The sequence below is a fragment of the Lolium perenne genome, chromosome 6, assembly GCF_019359855.2.
Source record: "Lolium perenne isolate Kyuss_39 chromosome 6, Kyuss_2.0, whole genome shotgun sequence".
Classification (NCBI taxonomy): Eukaryota; Viridiplantae; Streptophyta; class Magnoliopsida; order Poales; family Poaceae; genus Lolium; species Lolium perenne.
Window position 1 is genome coordinate 246,205,409 of NC_067249.2, and position 16,822 is coordinate 246,222,230.

At 44.4% G+C, this 16,822-nt stretch overlaps 2 protein-coding genes and 1 long non-coding RNA gene across 5 annotated transcripts; 1 reads left to right on the forward strand and 2 right to left on the reverse strand.

Annotated features, from left to right (window-relative positions):
* Nucleotides 1-4,706: 4,706 nt before the first annotated feature.
* LOC127309901 (uncharacterized) lies at nucleotides 4,707-6,637 on the reverse strand. The gene is made up of 2 exons (XM_051340612.1): nucleotides 6,411-6,637; nucleotides 4,707-5,484 (listed from the first exon to the last, which is right to left on the reverse strand). The coding sequence occupies exons 1-2, from the start codon at nucleotides 6,635-6,637 to the stop codon at nucleotides 4,707-4,709; spliced, it is 1,005 nt and encodes a 334-aa protein (XP_051196572.1).
* Nucleotides 6,638-7,610: 973 nt separating this feature from the next.
* LOC127305605 (uncharacterized) lies at nucleotides 7,611-9,040 on the forward strand. Of its 2 annotated transcripts, XR_007854035.2 has the most exons (3): nucleotides 7,698-8,540; nucleotides 8,625-8,691; nucleotides 8,847-9,040. It is a non-coding gene; the product is annotated as an uncharacterized lncRNA (long non-coding RNA). The 2 variants fall into 2 exon arrangements; XR_007854034.1 differs by having other exon boundaries at nucleotides 7,611-8,540; nucleotides 8,625-9,040.
* Nucleotides 9,041-10,018: 978 nt separating this feature from the next.
* Nucleotides 10,019-15,175, reverse strand: LOC127305604 (uncharacterized). 2 transcript variants are annotated; one of them, XM_051336105.2, is made up of 2 exons: nucleotides 13,875-15,173; nucleotides 10,019-10,396 (listed from the first exon to the last, which is right to left on the reverse strand). In XM_051336105.2, the coding sequence occupies exons 1-2, from the start codon at nucleotides 15,092-15,094 to the stop codon at nucleotides 10,384-10,386; spliced, it is 1,233 nt and encodes a 410-aa protein (XP_051192065.1). In that variant the 5' UTR covers nucleotides 15,095-15,173; the 3' UTR covers nucleotides 10,019-10,383. The 2 variants fall into 2 exon arrangements, with proteins under 2 accessions (XP_051192065.1, XP_051192064.1); XM_051336104.2 differs by lacking the exon at nucleotides 10,019-10,396 and adding an exon at nucleotides 12,473-13,571 and having other exon boundaries at nucleotides 13,875-15,175.
* Between the last annotated feature and the right edge of the window lie 1,647 nt (nucleotides 15,176-16,822).

Consider the following 16,822-nt stretch of genomic DNA (forward strand, 5'->3'; position numbering starts at 1 on the left):
ACCCATGGAACATGTTAGCATGAATACTTTGAACACCATTGTTGCTAATGATATGGAAAATTCTAAGCTTGGGGAAGCTGGTTTTGATGAGCATGATCTTTTTAGTCCCCCAAGCATTGAGGAGAAAATTTTCTTTGATGATACTTTGCCTCCTATTTATGATGATTATAATGATAGTAGCCTTTTGGTTCCACCTGTTATGGAGGATGAATTTGATTATGATTACAATATGCCTCCTATATTTGATGATGAGAATAATAATGATAGCTACTTTGTTGAATTTGCTCCCACTATTACTAATAAAATTGACTATGCTTATGTTGGGAGTAGTAATTATTTTATGCATGAGACTCATGATAATAATGCTTTATGTGATAGTTATATTGTTGAATTTGCTCATGATGCTACTGAAAGTTATTATGAGAGAGGAAAATATGGTTGTAGAAATTTTCATGTTACTAAAATACCTCTCTATGTGCTGAAATTTTTGAAGCTACACTTGTTTTATCTTCCTATGCTTGTTACTTTGCTCTTCATGAACTTGTTTATTTACAAGATTCCTATGCATAGGAAGCATGTTAGGCTTAAATTTGTTTCACACTTGCCTCTTGATGCTCTCTTTTTCTTCAAATACTATTTCTTGCGAGTGCATCATTAAAACTGCTGAGCCCATCTTAATGGCTATAAAGAAAGAACTTCTTGGGAGATAACCCATGTGTTATTTTGCTACAGTACTTTGTTTTATATTTGTGTCTTGGAAGTTGTTTACTACTGTAGCAACCTCTCCTTATCTTAGTTTTGTGTTTTGTTGTGCCAAGTAAAGCCGTTGATAGAAAAGTAAGTACTAGATTTGGATTACTGCACAGTTCCAGATTTCTTTGCTGTCACGAATCTGGGTCCACCTCCCTGTAGGTAGCTCAGAAAATTAAGCCAATTTACGTGCATGATCCTCAGATATGTACGCAACTTTCATTCAATATGAGCATTTTCATTTGAGCAAGTCTGGTGCCATTTTAAAATTCGTCAATACGAACTGTTCTGTTTTGACAGATTCTGCCTTCTATTTCGCATTGCCTCTTTCGCTATGTTGGATAAATTTCTTTGATCCATTAATGTCCAGTAGCATTATGCAATGTCCAGAAGTGTTAAGAATGATTGTGTCACCTCTGAATATGTCAATTTATATTGTGCACTAACCCTCTAATGAGTTGTTTCGAGTTTGGTGTGGAGGAAGTTTTCAAGGATCAAGAGAGGAGTATGATGCAACATGATCAAGGAGAGTGAAAGCTCTAAGCTTGGGGATGCACCCGGTGGTTCACCCCTGCATATATCAAGAAGACTCAAGCGTCTAAGCTTGGGGATGCCCAAGGCATCCCCTTCTTCATCGACAACATTATCAGGTTCCTCCCCTGAAACTATATTTTTATTCCATCACATCTTATGTGCTTTTTCTTGGAGCGTCGGTTTGTTTTTGTTTTTTGTTTTGTTTGAATAAAATGGATCCTAGCATTCACTTTATGGGAGAGAGACACGCTCCGCTGTAGCATATGGACAAGTATGTCCTTGGTTTCTACTCATAGTATTCATGGCGAAGTTTCTTCTTCGTTAAATTGTTATATGGTTGGAATTGGAAAATGATACATGTAGTAATTGCTATAAATGTTTTGGGTAATGTGATACTTGGCAATTCTTGTGCTCATGATTAAGCTCTTGCATCATATGCTTTGCACCCATTAATGAAGAAATACATAGAGCATGCTAAAATTTGGTTTGCATATTTGGTTTCTCTAAGGTCTAGATAATTTCTAGTATTGAGTTTGAACAACAAGGAAGACGGTGTAGAGTCTTATAATGTTTTCAATATGTCTTTTATGTGAGTTTTGCTGCACCGGTTCATCCTTGTGTTTGTTTCAAATAAGCCTTGCTAGCCTAAACCTTGTATCGAGAGGGAATACTTCTCATGCATCCAAAATACTTGAGCCAAACAACACTATGACATTTGTGTCCACCATACCTACCTACTACATGGTATTTTCCGCCATTCCAAAGTAAATTGCTTGAGTGCTACCTTTAAAATTCCATCATTCACCTTTGCAATATATAGCTCATGGGACAAATAGCTTAAAAACTATTGTGGTATTGAATATGTACTTATGCACTTTATCTCTTATTAAGTTGCTTGTTGTGCGATAACCATGTTCACTGGGGACGCCATCAACTACTCTTTGTTGAATTTCATGTGAGTTGCTATGCATGTTCGTCTTGTCTGAAGTAAGAGCGATCTACCACCTTATGGTTAAGCATGCATATTGTTAGAGAAGAACATTGGGCCGCTAACTAAAGCCATGATCCATGGTGGAAGTTTCAGTTTTGGACATATATCCTCAATCTCATATGAGAAAATTATTAATTGTTGTTACATGCTTATGCATAAAAGAGGAGTCCATTATCTGTTGTCTATGTTGTCCCGGTATGGATGTCTAAGTTGAGAATAATCAATAGCGAGAAATCCAATGCGAGCTTTCTCCTTAGACCTTTGTACAGGCGGCATAGAGGTACCCCTTTGTGACACTTGGTTAAAGCATGTGCATTGTGATGATCCGGTAGTCCAAGCTAATTAGGACAAGGTGCGGGCACTATTAGTATACTATGCATGAGGCTTGCAACTTGTAAGATATAATTTACATGATACATATGCTTTATTACTACCGTTGACAAAATTGTTTCATGTTTTCAAAATCAAAGCTCTAGCACAAATATAGCAATCGATGCTTTTCCTCTATGAGGACCATTCTTTTACTTTCAATGTTGAGTCAGTTCACCTATTTCTCTCCACCTCAAGAAGCAAACACTTGTGTGAACTATGCATTGATTCCTACATACTTGCTTATTGCACTTATTATATTACTCTATGTTGACAATATCCATGAGATATACATGTTACAAGTTGAAAGCAACCGCTGAAACTTAATCTTCTTTTGTGTTGCTTCAATACCTTTACTTTGAATTATTGCTTTATGAGTTAACTCTTATGCAAGACTTATTGATGCTTGTCTTGAAGTGCTATTCATGAAAAGTCTTTGCTTTATGATTCAGTTGTTTACTCATGTCATTACCATTGTTTTGATCGCTGCATTCACTACATATGCTTTACAAATAGTATGATCAAGATTATGATGGCATGTCACTCCAGAAATTATCTGTGTTATCGTTTTACCTGCTCGGGACGAGCAGAACTAAGCTTGGGGATGCTGATACGTCTCCGACGTATCGATAATTTCTTATGTTCCATGCCACATTATTGATGTTATCTACATGTTTTATGCACACTTTATGTCATATTCGTGCATTTTCTGGAACTAACCTATTAACAAGATGCCGAAGTGCAGTTCTGTTTCTCGCTGTTTTTGGTTTCGAAATCCTAGTAACGAAATATTCTCGGAATCGGACGAAATCAACGCCAAAGATCTTAGAATCCCCGGAAGCATCCAGAACACACCAGAGAGGTCAGAGGGGGGCCACAGGCCCACCAAACTACAGGCTGGCGCGGCCAGAGGAGGGGCCGCGCCGCCCTATAGTTTGGCCCCCCTGTCAGCCCTCCTGCGCCGCCTCTTCGCCTATATAAAGCCCCTGGATCGAAAACCCTGAGGCGTTCGACGAAAACCACAGAAACCTTCCAGAGCCGCCGCCATCGCGAGGCCAAGATCCTGGGGGACAGGGAGTCTGTTCCGGCACGCCGCCGGAACGGGGAAGTGCCCCCGGAAGGCTTCTCCATCGACACCGCTGCCATCTCCACCGCCATCTTCATCACCGCTGCTACTCCCATGAGGAGGGAGTAGTTCTCCATCGAGGCTCGGGGCTGTACCGGTAGCTATGTGGTTAATCTCTCTCCATGTACTTCAATACAATGATCTCATGAGCTGCTTTACATGATTGAGATTCATATGAGTTTTGTATCACAATTCATCTATGTGCTACTCTAGTGATGTTATTAAAGTAGTTCTATTCCTCCTGCACGTGTGTAAAGGTGACTAGTGTGTGCACCGTGTGGTTCTTGTCGTAGGCTATGATCATGATCTCTTGTAGATTGTGGAGTTAATTATCATTATGATGGTATTGATGTGATCTATTTGGTTATGTTGATCTATCTTGCACTATAAGGTTACTTAAATATGAACAAATTGTGGAGCTTGTTAACTCCGGCATTGAGGGTTCGTGTAATCCTACGCAATGCGCTCATCATCCAACAAGAGTGTAGAGTATGCATTTATCTATTCTGTTATGTGATCAATGTTGAGAGTGTCCACTAGTGAAAGTATAATCCCTAGGCCTTGTTCCTAAATACTGCTGAGTTACTACTGCTTGTTTACTGTTTTACTGTGTTACTACTGCTGCAATACTACCACCATCATCTACACGCCGGCAAGCTATTTTCTGGCACCGTTGCCACTGCTCATATATATTCATACCACCGGTATTTCACTATCTCTTCGCCGAACTAGTGCACCTATTTGGTGTGTTGGGGACACAAGAGACTTCTTGCTTTGTGGTTGCAGGGTTGCATGAGAGGGATATCTTTGACCTCTTCCTCCCTGAGTTCGATAAACCTTGGGTGATCCACTTAAGGGAAAACTTGCTGCTGTTCTACAAACCTCTGCTCTTGGAGGCCCAACACTGTCTACAGGAAAGGAGGGGGAACGTAGACATCAATTATCTGAAGGCCAAAAGGCAAACCTGGCAGGATCAGACTTTAGCGCAGGGAATGTGGGAGGCCAGATCATCATAAAAGGTTTTGCTTTAACAACGCCACCGCGTGGTTCATCTTCTTCTGGCACCTCATACAATCTACGCAGTGTCCTACGCCTCGTATCAAGATAGAGCACAGCCCGGCGCCTTTGCAAGAGCACAAACTCAGCGTTATCCCCCAAGTGGGTTATCCGACGTTCGGAACGTACGGTATCCTCAACCCAGTCTGACATCATTAGATTTGCACACATCTCATTCAGAGAAAAGGTATCAACGACTGACCAGTTGCCCCCCTTGTGGAGCCATATGCAAAGTTGATCTTCTTTCATCCTGACGAGATACACGCTGGAAGCATCATCAGCGTGTGATATCATGAAGTCGCTCGGTACTCGTGGCAATGGGAGCTGAATTGTGGAAAAACTTGAGGTCGCCAAATCCAGGACGGTAATTTCTGTGAAGGTGGGCACCATGTAGATTTTATTGTCGACCAGCACAACTGGTATCAGTACTCCCCGCGAATGGTCGATCCGTGTAGTGGCCGAGGCAAGCATGCACCAGACTCCATCTTTCAAGATGAACACACGTGCCGTAAAATTTGTTGTAGATGTTATATCCAACACCATGGGGTTCTCCAGCATCACATAAAAGTAAGATAAACCGCCGTCCTTTTCTTCTCTGGAGAGTATGAGAGCGATTTTTTGGAACAGGTGCGCACCGCGCACCCTATAAACAGTGTCCCTTCACATGCGCATTTGCAGTCATGGCCTGTGATCTTTCTATACTATGTTACTGTGTATGCATGGAGACAAAATATGAAGACTGGTTGCATTGGGCTCACATGTGTGTGTGCAGCATACCTCTCTCTCTCACCTTCTCTCTCTGAACTTTTCTCTGTCTTCCTCTCATTGCGCTGAATGCACCTACACTTTTCTCTCTCTCTCTCTCTCTGAACTTTTCTTTCTTCTTCACTCGCTCTGCATCTTCTCTATCACAATAAAAAATGCTGGAAAAAAAATGATGGGAAGAAGACGAGACTGTGCTGCTCTCACAGCGGTGGATGCACATGTCCAGTACAAGACAAAAAATAGAAAAGTTAACTCATGTGTGCTGCATGCACCTACACTACAGTGCCCCTATGCCTAGTTGATAATTAGCTGGAGCGCTGGGAGACGATGCTAAGCACCTGTGAGATGGACACAGTCATCGAATCTCCAGATAGCATGAACGATGGAGATACGGGTGCGCTCTGCGCACGTGCTTTGTTGCACTTTTCCCGAGTATTATACAGTCATGAGAACCGCCGTAGTTGGGGTGCTGGTGGTGGGGTGAGAGTGGTGGGTCAATGGCTATGGCTCTCTCGGGGCAAAGTGGGCTGTGCATTCCAATGCTGCCTCTCGATTCATATCGCAATCCGCGCCTTCTTCTTCTTCTTCCCCACAACACAGTGGAGAGGCTGCCGTTCCGGCAGTCTTGGATGGATGATTCGTAACGGAAGAATGGCTCTCCATCCATGCCGAAGTTGTAGCCCTCGGACATTATTCCGTCGGGGCCTGCGGGGAAGCGGTAGCGCCCGACGATGCGGATGGCGGCGATCAGCTCGGGGGGCTGGGGAGGAAGCATAGGCACGAAGCGTGGAGCCCCTTGATGTATCTTGGTGTAGAAACCGAGGAGGCGATCGAGGTGGGTTGAGCTTACGGAAGCGGCGGAGGAAGGCCTTGTCGGAGGCGTGGTGGAGCCATCGCTTGCAGGCGGCGGCGGCGCGGACGAGTGTGGTGGGGAACCCGACGCGGAGGAGGATCTCGGCGAGGAGGTCGTCGTCGCCGAGCACCTTGGACACGGCGTCCGCCGCCACGTCGTCTTCCACGTTCGCGAGTTTTGTCGACGGAATCATTGTCGCGAGTTGATCTCCGTGGAGGCAGGGGGATTGGGCTTGTTTTCCTTTTACAGAGAACTTGATCGAGGTAGGGCAATTGAGGTCCTGCTGGGCCGTCTCAATGACCGGACCGCTTCGCTCGGGCTTTTGCGAAGATGGAACGCCAGCCCACAAGAATTTCGAATTAATGCAGTTCTCACAAAAAGAAAAAAAAGGCAACATTCACAAGCCGACCGGGAGTGTGCGTGCTGTTCTAGGGTGCGAAAGCGCAAGAAAAAAATAATACTTACTTCCTCTATTTAAAAATACGTGTCTTCATTTTTATCTAGATATGAATGTATCTAGATGTATTTTATTTGAGACACCTATTTTTTTAGACGGAGGTAGTATAAATGAATAATAACATGTTGACAAAATTCTTGCACCAGTATGAACTCCCACTCAGCACCAGTACATCCTAGAATAACTGCCACGGCCTTCTAGGCACTGTACACTTTTTTTTTTCTCTTCGATTTAAACCTACACATGGCTACCGAAACATATTTTGCAATGCTGAAGACCGCGGCAGAATCATAAGTCCGCGACTCGATCACAGTGAACACGAGTAGAGATAACTATTCAACACACAGGTTCGCACAAAATGAATATTCAGTTGAAAACAGTGAACATACCACAGGATATATAGGTTTACCTGCTCCAGTAACATCACATTATAATTTCCTAATTATACCCTATATAAAAGACAATCAATTTACTACATCTCATATTGATTTGGGTACTGTTGATGTGCTAATTTCTTGTGTTTTACTCTTTCCTTTACCTGACGCGTGTCCTTCATTTGATGCTCTTGGTAATTCCAGTTTTTCCTCTTTTTTTTTTGAAGGAAAATAGGCTACCGGCTACCGGCAAGGTCGTTTCCTTCGTTCGTATCAACGCGGGGCTCTCCCGGTCACCGCGGCAAGGTCGTTTCCTTCGTTCGTATCAACGCGGGGCTCTCCCTGTCACCGCGGGACATTCCATAATTTGGCACGTCATTACTTTTCTTACGTACGTGTCTTTACGGTATGTGTTCTTTGTTCCCACGATTTGGTCGGTCTAATTCCCACGATCGATGAGCTCCACACCTCTCCACTACCCGCACGTTTCCCTATCGCGGGGTCGACGCCCTTCTCTCCCCTAGCCATCATGGCGTGTACCAAAGGCAGCCATCGGGCCCTCTTCTTCTTTGCAAGTGGTGGCAGCATACTGCTTCTCTCTCACTAGAGACGGGTGGCGGCGTGGTGGGGTTCAGAACCCTCCTCTGCAGCGAACAGCGTGGTGGAGTCATGCCCTTATCGCCCTCCTTCGGTGGCTGGTGGCGTGGAGGAGGTCCGCAGCCTCCTCTTCTTTCTATGGGAGAAGCTGACGCGATTGGTGACTGTGGTGAGTCCGCTCTCTCTCTCTCTGTGGATGTGGCGACAACTGCAACGTCTAGGACGAGATCGACCTGCGCCTCCTTTGGTTCCTACCACGGATTCTCCGTTTGATTTTGCTTGTGTGTAGTTGGGGAATAAGGAGAGCAGAAAGGCTTGACTGAAATTTTGGGCGTCTCTCCCGCAGAGGCGGAGTAGTCGAGCGCCGGCCTCCTACAGGGTGTGCAGCAGCTGGTCGCCGAATCCCCTTATGGTCATCTCTGCGCCTTCCGTCAGCCCCATCATTGCTCCTTGTAGTTTTCCAGATCTTCCCGCTCCCCCGAAAACAGAAGCATCGTTCCCTGATGTTTCGTTGACAAGGGCGATGAGGGGCACGAGGAAGCTGGCAGGGCCAACCTTGGATGTCAACGATTGGTGAGATGACTGTGGCTCCAACGAGCCCTTTTCCTCTCTTTTATAAGTCCGTCTTGGATCCTTCGTGTTGCAGCCGCTGCATCGGATTCCTCGAGGTGCGCTTCTGGTTTATTCTTTCTATATTTTCCTTTTGTCTTTTGATTATTTTGATTTATTCTCTGATGCTTTGGTTCTTGCAGATCTTTGGCGCGCAGCCATTTTGCTGGACTCCTTGCCGGCTGGCCGCCCGTTTCCTGCCTGGCGCAGGTGTAGACTGCTATGCTTTTTTGTCTTCCTTATTTTCGTCATTGTGCAGCAGTGTCCGCCTCCTAGAGGTGTACGTGTGCTGGTTCTTCCGTTTCTTCTTCTGCTTTGTTTTTTTTCCTCTGACTATTCTGTTCATGTTCTGGTGTTTGTTGCAGATTTTTGCGACCATCAGCCCATGCCTCACATGGACCTTCAGTTTGAGATGTATAGTACTTAATTTACTGTCATATGTAGCATCTGAGTAAATCATAGGGAAATCTGGGATGTCTCCTTGACTAGATATGAACCGTGATGTATTCTTCAGAACTTCAATTATATAAAGTATAAAGATACCAATTTTTTGTTTAAACTGATGTTATTTTTAGCTGCAGATGGTACCAAATATTAAGGGAACGATTTTAAATAAATTGGACAATGTATATCAACAGTTAAAAACTTGAACAATGCATATTGAGTTTTCTCTTAACCTGTTTGATTTCATTTGCACACAATGATTTCCTGAGAGGCTTTCTACTGCAGTGACCACTTTTGGCAATGTCGAACTAGGTTCCATGCAATCTACTTCTTACATGCCTCTTTTTTTTACATTATTAGTCAACAGTAATTACAGTGCAGATCCAATCTCAGTCACCACCTGCTCCTCTTGACATAAAGGCTTATCTGACCATAACTAATAAGTAGGTTTTAAATATTAGTGAGGAGCTCAGTTCTGGTGTTGCCACTCATGGTTTCAGGTTTTAAATATTAGTGAGGAGCTCAGTTCTGGTGTTGCCACTCATGGTTTCCAGTTAAACAACGCAGTTGGTTTTTTACTTCTCGCGACGGTGCTCCAAATATGGCTGTCCTACATTTTTGTGGTGTCGGCGCCACTGGTTTCTCAACGCCATCGATGGTGTGGTGGCGGAGCGCGTCTGTTTCAAAATTGACTTGAGATCATGTTTGTTACTTCAGAACTTGCTATTTCCACTTCATCTGTTGGAAAGGAAGATTGACATTCAGTAGTTTAGATCAGTTTTTTTGTGACCGGCGTTTGAGATTGCAAGAGTCCAGCGAACTCTTTCAGATGTCTCTTGAAAAAACAAATAAACATAATCTTGTGCATCGTTGGACAGACAATGCTTTCCTTTTGTTTCAACGATGACAGAGTCAACAATTTCAAGAGCCGGATGTATGAAGCAGCCAGGCAGCCCGGAATTGTTTTCCTGCTCATTTGCCTTCTCTGCATCCAAGCCACCTCTAAAAGAAATGATGGTGTTCCATTGCACCTACACAAGCTCGAAGGATATTTGTCAGATAAATAGTCAGTATTCATTGTTGTGCAAGTACAGAAGCTCCAATAAGCCTGATCTCAAAGAATTATGCATCCATAACTCATGAACTTAGCTACCATAGAGATTTCACCACCCCAGTCTGTAATATTTGCTCATCCTCTATCTCTCAACGGACAATCAAAAGCTGAAGCTATCTACTAGCACAAAACCTTAGGCACGACAGCCAGCGTCCACGGGCGCAGCGTGCCGCCGCGCCAATGCTTTCTAGTAGATCCATTACAGCTTACAATAAGGGCAGTTCAAACTGCTATCAGGTACTTAAGATAATGCAGGTCACTACTACTGCTCTTCCATATATAATGCCACCCTCGTCGTCGCCATAGCAAGATACCATCCAAGAGCTTCGTGATATCTTTCGCCTTCACATGGCATTTCTATTTCAAGGACAACATAACATAGATCAGGATGGGAAAATTGTTAGAACTTAAAATCAATGGTCAATACAAGGTTTTTTTTACTGAATGGTGAATACACGTTACTAGTACAATGCCAGTTAAATATTATAAGCGCTCAACATAATGTATTTGGTCCTACTAGGGTACAGGTTAAATGCCTTTGCATACTACGGAGGCATGTTTCTGTTATACAGAATGTAATCCAGTAAAACTATTCTTGATCGTGGAAAGACAAGTTCCATGCAAGCACAAATTACTTCATTGTTAAATTGTATTATCCACCACTCATATGAAAGGAATTTTTTGCTGTGAATACACTAAACAGCAGTTTGTTTCAACATACAGATAAGGAACATTCATTTAGTGATACATAAACTTTCTAAAATAAATCCATGTTCATACTTGTGAACGTGCAACTTTAATTTTGCACTTAAGGACACCTGACAATTCATAAAATAGTGATGGAAGCAGATGAAATGTCCATGTAAAACAACCAAACGAGTCATCTTCAGCAACACTATAATTTTTTTTATCATTACACTATATACAGTCAACACATGCTTCAACAAAAGTACCAACCACTACGGGAAAAATTGTCGTTGCCGTGCAGGCAATCATTGCCGTGAGCCTCTGCACAGCAAAGATTTCTTTGCCGTGCGCAGCAAACATCACGCACGGCAAACACAAAAAGCACGGCAAAGATTTATAGCAGCGCACGGCAATGAAAAACAGCACGGCATACTCAGCAGTGGCGCACGGCAAAGAACATGCGCACGGCAAAGTCTGAGCAGAACGCACGGCAAAGAAACACATCACGGCAAAGACCCTGCAGGCCGCACGGCAACGAAACGCTGCATGGCAAAGGGTCTGGACGTTGCCGTGGCGCTCCCTTTGCCGTGCGGCCAACCAATATGCACGGCAAAGGCTCCTTTGCCGTCCGAATCTTTCTTTGCCGTGCGCCACCATTCATTTTTTTTCTTTCAATTTTATTTCATCTAACATTCTTATTTATTTTTTAATTAGTTTTACTTTTTGATGACTATTTATTAGTGTTACTTAAGACAATGTGCAATACAAAATTACTCTCCATGTTCATCCCCTCACATATATCAGGGTTCCGGTGTTCCGGCGGTCGTTCTCCCTCTCCTCCCCCCAAAACAGCGGTATGCGTGCCCCGGCGGGTCTACCCCCTAGATTTCTCCGCGCGAGGGTGCACAAATGTACATTTTCATTCTTTTAGGTTTGTTTAGGACATATACACATGGAGAACCAAGATTGGGACCCTTTGGCACATACACCCGCAACTCGAGCCATTATCACACAATCGACGGTGTGCCTGATTTACTGGTTAGGGTTCGGCGTAGGGTTAGGGATAGGGTCTAGGGTTTAGGGGAGCTACTTTTGCACCATTACACCTTGCACCACACTTTGACACATAGCATAGGTCCACATGCAAGATTTGGTGGGGTTCCGGTGCTCCGGCGGTCGTTCTCCCCCTCCTCCCCCCAAAACAGCGGTATGCGTGCCCCGACGGGTCTACCCCCCTAGATTTCTCCGCGCAAGGGTGCACCAATGTACTTTTTCATTCTTTTAGGTTTGTTTAGGACATATACACATGGAGAACCAAGATTGAGACCCTTTGGCACATACACCCGCAGCTCGAGCCATTATCACACGATCGACGGTGTGCCTGATCTACTAGTTAGGGTTCGGCGTAGGGTTAGGGCTAGGGTCTAGGGTTTAGGGGGGCTACTTTTTCACCATTACACCTTGCACCACACTTTGACACATAGCATAGGCCCACATGCAAGATTTGGTGGGGTTCCGGTGCTCCGGCGGTCGTTCTCCCCCTCCTCCCCCCAAAACAGCGAAACGTGTGCCCAGGGTCTACCCCCTAGATTTCTCCGCGCGAGGGTGCACCAATGTACTTTTTCATTCTTTTAGGTTTGTTTAGGACATATACACATGGAGAACCAAGATTGGGACCCTTTGGCACATACACCCGCAGCTCGAGCCATTATCACACGATCGACGGTGTGCCTGATCTACTGGTTAGGGTTCGACATAGGGTTAGGGCTAGGGTCTAGGGTTTAGGGGAGCTACTTTTGCACCATTACACATTGCACCACATTTTGACACATAGCATAGGCCCACATGCAAGATTTGGTGGGGTTCCGGTGCTCCGGCGGTCGTAATCTGACATAATCTGACACATCAGTATATGCCTACCAAACGAAATCAACAGCCATCAGCACTATGAAATGTAATTTTGTAACAAGTCTGGAGTCATTTGAGTATCATCCTAAAACTAATGACAGGCTGGCATTAAGGATGACACTGTATTGAGAGATACAAAATTAGGAATTAGACATGTGGCAAGTAAAAAGATAGCCAAACATTGTCTGCCCTCAAAAGTAAAAGTAATAAATCTTTTCGTACGAAGTTTTTTTAAATGCCTTAATATCCTAGACATGCATATTATCATCATACAGTCCAGTAAAACAAATCCCTGATCATAGAAGGAGAAATGCCACACAAGAACAAACTACCCATTGTTAACTTGTATATCTATTAGTCACATCAAAGAAACCTTTCGCTTATGATATATTTGAACAAGGAATGATGCATAAGAGATATATGATCCACTATGCAACATCATGCTTCGACATACAGATACGGAATGCTAATTCACTTATGCATCAACATTCAGAAAAACCCATGCTTATACTTTTGAACATTGAATTTTAGTTTTTCACTTAAATGCCTGAAATTTAAAAAAAGGGTGATAAAGCAAAATGAATCGTCCATCCTAAAGCACCAAACAAGTCATTTTTAAGTAATGGTTGCTACTCCCTCTATCTAGACAAATCTGCGACAAGTAATTCGGAACAGATGGAGTGCTATTATTAGACTATATATGGGGAAGAACAAGTTCAGAGAAACATGTTGTCTAGTGCCAACATATGCTCTAACAAAAGTTAACATTACGTTGAGTAATATGCCATAACTTGACAACAGTTTATGTCTAGCAACGGAGAAAAATAACAAGATATACTATGATCTATGAAATGCAATTTTCTAGCATGTATGGTGTCCACACTTTCGCAACATTAAAGCGACACTCCTCATCCTTTTGCGGCACACCCGGAAGTACCTACATTGTGACCACCATACCAAAGTGTTTTTAAATACTTAACACAATCATTATAAAATGTCGGTTACAAGTAATCTCTCCATCTATAAATAGATGTCTTAGATTTCATTAAATATTTTCTACATATATCCAAATTTTGACAAATCTAAGACATCTATATATGGACAGAGGTAGTATGCTAAAATGGCGCAAGAAATCAAATTCTGCTGCTAAACCTGACAGTGTGATGGAAGACGAACCATTGATAACTACTAAACATCAATAAGATCACTATAAAGAGTATCTAAAGGCCAAAATACGAACCTGGTAGGATCACACTTTAGCGTAGGGAATGTGGGAGGCCAGATCATCATAAAAGGTTGGCTATTAAAATCCACCTGGTATGGTTCACCTTCTGGCGTCTCATACAATGTACGCAGTGTCCTGCACCTTGTATCAAGATAGAACACGAACCGACCCATTTGCAAGATCACAAACTCAGCGTTGTCCCCCACATAGATTATCCAGAGAGGAAAAGTAAGCACATCCTTAACCCTGCAGTCTGACATCATTAGATTTGCACACATCTCACGCAGACAAATGGTATCCATGATCGACAAGCTGTCCCCCTTGTGGAGCCATATGCCAAGTTGATGTTCTTTCACCCCGATGAGATACACGCTGGAAGCATCATCAGCCCGTGATAACATGGAACGTCCCACTCCTTGTGGGAGTTTAACTGTGGAAAAACTTGAGGTCGTCAGATCCAAGACGGTAATCTCTATGTAGGTGGCCATGATGTAGATTCTATTGTCAACCAGCACAGCTCGTATGTCCGCCCGCCAATGAACGATCTGTGTCGTGGCCGAGGCAAGCATGCACCAGGCTCCATCTTTCAACATAAACATATGCGCTGTAAAATTTGTTGCAGATGTTATATCCAAATTCTTGGGGTTCTCCAGCAGCACAAAAAAGTAAGATAAACCGCCGTCGTTTTCTTCTCTGGAGAGGATTAGAAAGCATCCTGGACCGTGGTGGTGGTGGGGTGAGAGTGGTGGGTCGATGGCCATGGCTTTCTCGGGGCAAAGGGGGCTGTGCATTCCAACACTGAATCCCAACCATTCTTCAACCATTGCGTGGTCCCTTGTGCTGCGCAATGCGGTGGAGACGCTGCCGTTCCGGCAGTCTTGGACCAATACTTGGTGCCTGACCAATGAGTGCCCATCATTGGGTGTGCCGAAGCTGTAGCCCTGGACGATCCGGACGGCGGCGGCCAGCTCTGGGGGCTGAGGAAGCATAGGCACGAAGCGTGGATCCCCTTGAAATACTTGGGTGTAGAAACCGAGGATGCGAGGCGGGTTGAGCTTACGGAAACGGCGGAGGAAGGCCTTGTGGGAGGCGTGGTGGAGCCATCGCTTGCAGACGGCGGCGGCGCGGACGAGGGTGGTGGGGAAGCCGACGCGGAGGAGGATCTCGGCGAGGAGGTCGTCGTCGGCGAGCACCTTGGATACGGCGGCGGCGGCTGCCGCCGCGTCGTCTTCCATTTTGGTCAGTAGGTTTCCGTGGGGCAGGACAGCAGAGGAAGGGGATTGAGCTTGCTTTGTTTTTCCAGGGAACGAGAATTGAGATCGAGCTGGGGCATGAGGTCTTTCTGGGCCGTCGCAACGACCGTGCCAGGCTAGTCAGTCTTTTACGTTGAAACTCTCGTGGGCTTGCGTACAATCTTCGCAAAGGGCCGAGCGAAGCAGTCCGGTCACGGGAACTGCTATACGCCGATCTGGTCGGCGCGTGCGGGGTGCCGCACATCCCAGCAATCAGGTCGGGTAGTTTGGACCGCGGCCCATTAGCTCAGGTACGATTTTTTTTTCTTCTTCTCTTTCTTCTGTTTTTTTTCTATTATTAATATTTTTATTTTTCAAAATCTAAATTTTTTTATGAAATTATTTTTCAAGATTTCTTCAAAATATGAATATTTTTAAATTCAACACTTTTAAAATTTGAACGATTTTATATTTTGAATATTTTTTTAAAAATATATTTTTTAAATTTGAACATTTTTCATGTTTGAACGGTTTTTAAATTTGAACGGTTTTTAAATTTGAACATTTTTCATGTTTGAACAATTTTCAAGTTTGAACGGTTTTTATTTGAACGATTTTTAAATTTGAACATTTTCATGTTTGAACGATTTTTAAATTTGAACGATTTTCAGATTTTGAATGGTTTTTTATATTTAAACATTTTTTACTTTATTTTTTAAAAAAGTATTTCTATTTTTCGAATCTGAAAAAAAAGTAAAAAAAAAAGAAACAGAAACGAAAGAAAAACGAAAACAGAAAATAGAAAAAAGAAAACAGGAAAAAAAAAACAGAAAACAAGAAACAAAAAGAAAAGAAAAATCGCAAAAAGAGGCAGCCCGCACCTAACTGGGCCGGCCCGTACCGCGCCGATCTGGTCGGTGTATAGGGTTTGCCCCGGTCACTGCGACGGCCAGCAGGACCTCCTCGCCGACATCCTCCTCCGCGTCCAGGATGCTTTCTAATCCTCTCCACAGAAGAAATAGACGGCGGTTTATCTTAGGGCATCTCTAACTGCGCCACGTATTTTAGCGTCCGCGCGTCCGTTTGCGTCGGCTGAAATGGTCGAAATCGACCGCGCGTTCGTTTGCGTTGGGGGTGGCTCCAGCTGCACGACACATTTTTTGGCCGAATCATTTTTTTAACATTAAACATTATTTACATAGTTAAAACATGAAAAAAAACCTACCGCCTACTGCTGCTCCTCGTCGCTGTCGAGTACGATGAGCTCCGGTATCACCCACGGCGTAAGCCGGGCGCACCGGCGGTGCTGGAGGTGGAGGCGCCCAGGGCTGCGGCTGTGGCGGCGGTGGAGGCGCCCAGGGATACGGCTGTGGCGGCGGTGGAGGAGGCGCCCAGGGCTGCGGCTATGGAGGAGGAGCCCAGGGGTTGTACGACAGCGGTTATGGCGCCACCGAGTCTCGTAGCGCCTGTCGAAGGGCTTCATCCTCCGACAGGCCCGACAGCATGACGCCGGTGGCGTAGCAGGGCAGCGGCGGCTGCACAGGCGCGTCGTTCTCGGAGACGAGGACGCCGAGCTTCGCCATCTCGTCGTCCGTCATGTTCTCCGGGAACTCGAAATTGCGGCCCTCCGCCATGGCCTGCTGCCATTCGTGGAAGATGGCCGCGACGTAGTCGTCGTTGTCGTCCTTCACCTCCTCGTTATGGTACGCGAGCGCCTCGATCTAGTCGTCC

What these genes read in the sequence shown, in the direction of transcription:
- LOC127309901 (XM_051340612.1), bottom strand. Translation starts at nt 6,637, where the DNA reads ATGATTCCGTCGACAAAACTCGCGAACGTGGAAGACGACGTGGCGGCG. An exon ending in CCACCTCGATCGCCTCCTCG is followed by an intron (nt 5,485 to 6,410) that starts GTTTCTACACCA and finishes GCGCATGTGAAG; the next exon opens with GGACACTGTTTATAGGGTGC.
- LOC127305604 (XM_051336104.2), bottom strand. Translation starts at nt 15,094, where the DNA reads ATGGAAGACGACGCGGCGGCAGCCGCCGCCGCCGTATCCAAGGTGCTC. An exon ending in CTAAAGTGTGATCCTACCAG is followed by an intron (nt 13,572 to 13,874) that starts GTTCGTATTTTG and finishes GTCACAATGTAG; the next exon opens with GTACTTCCGGGTGTGCCGCA.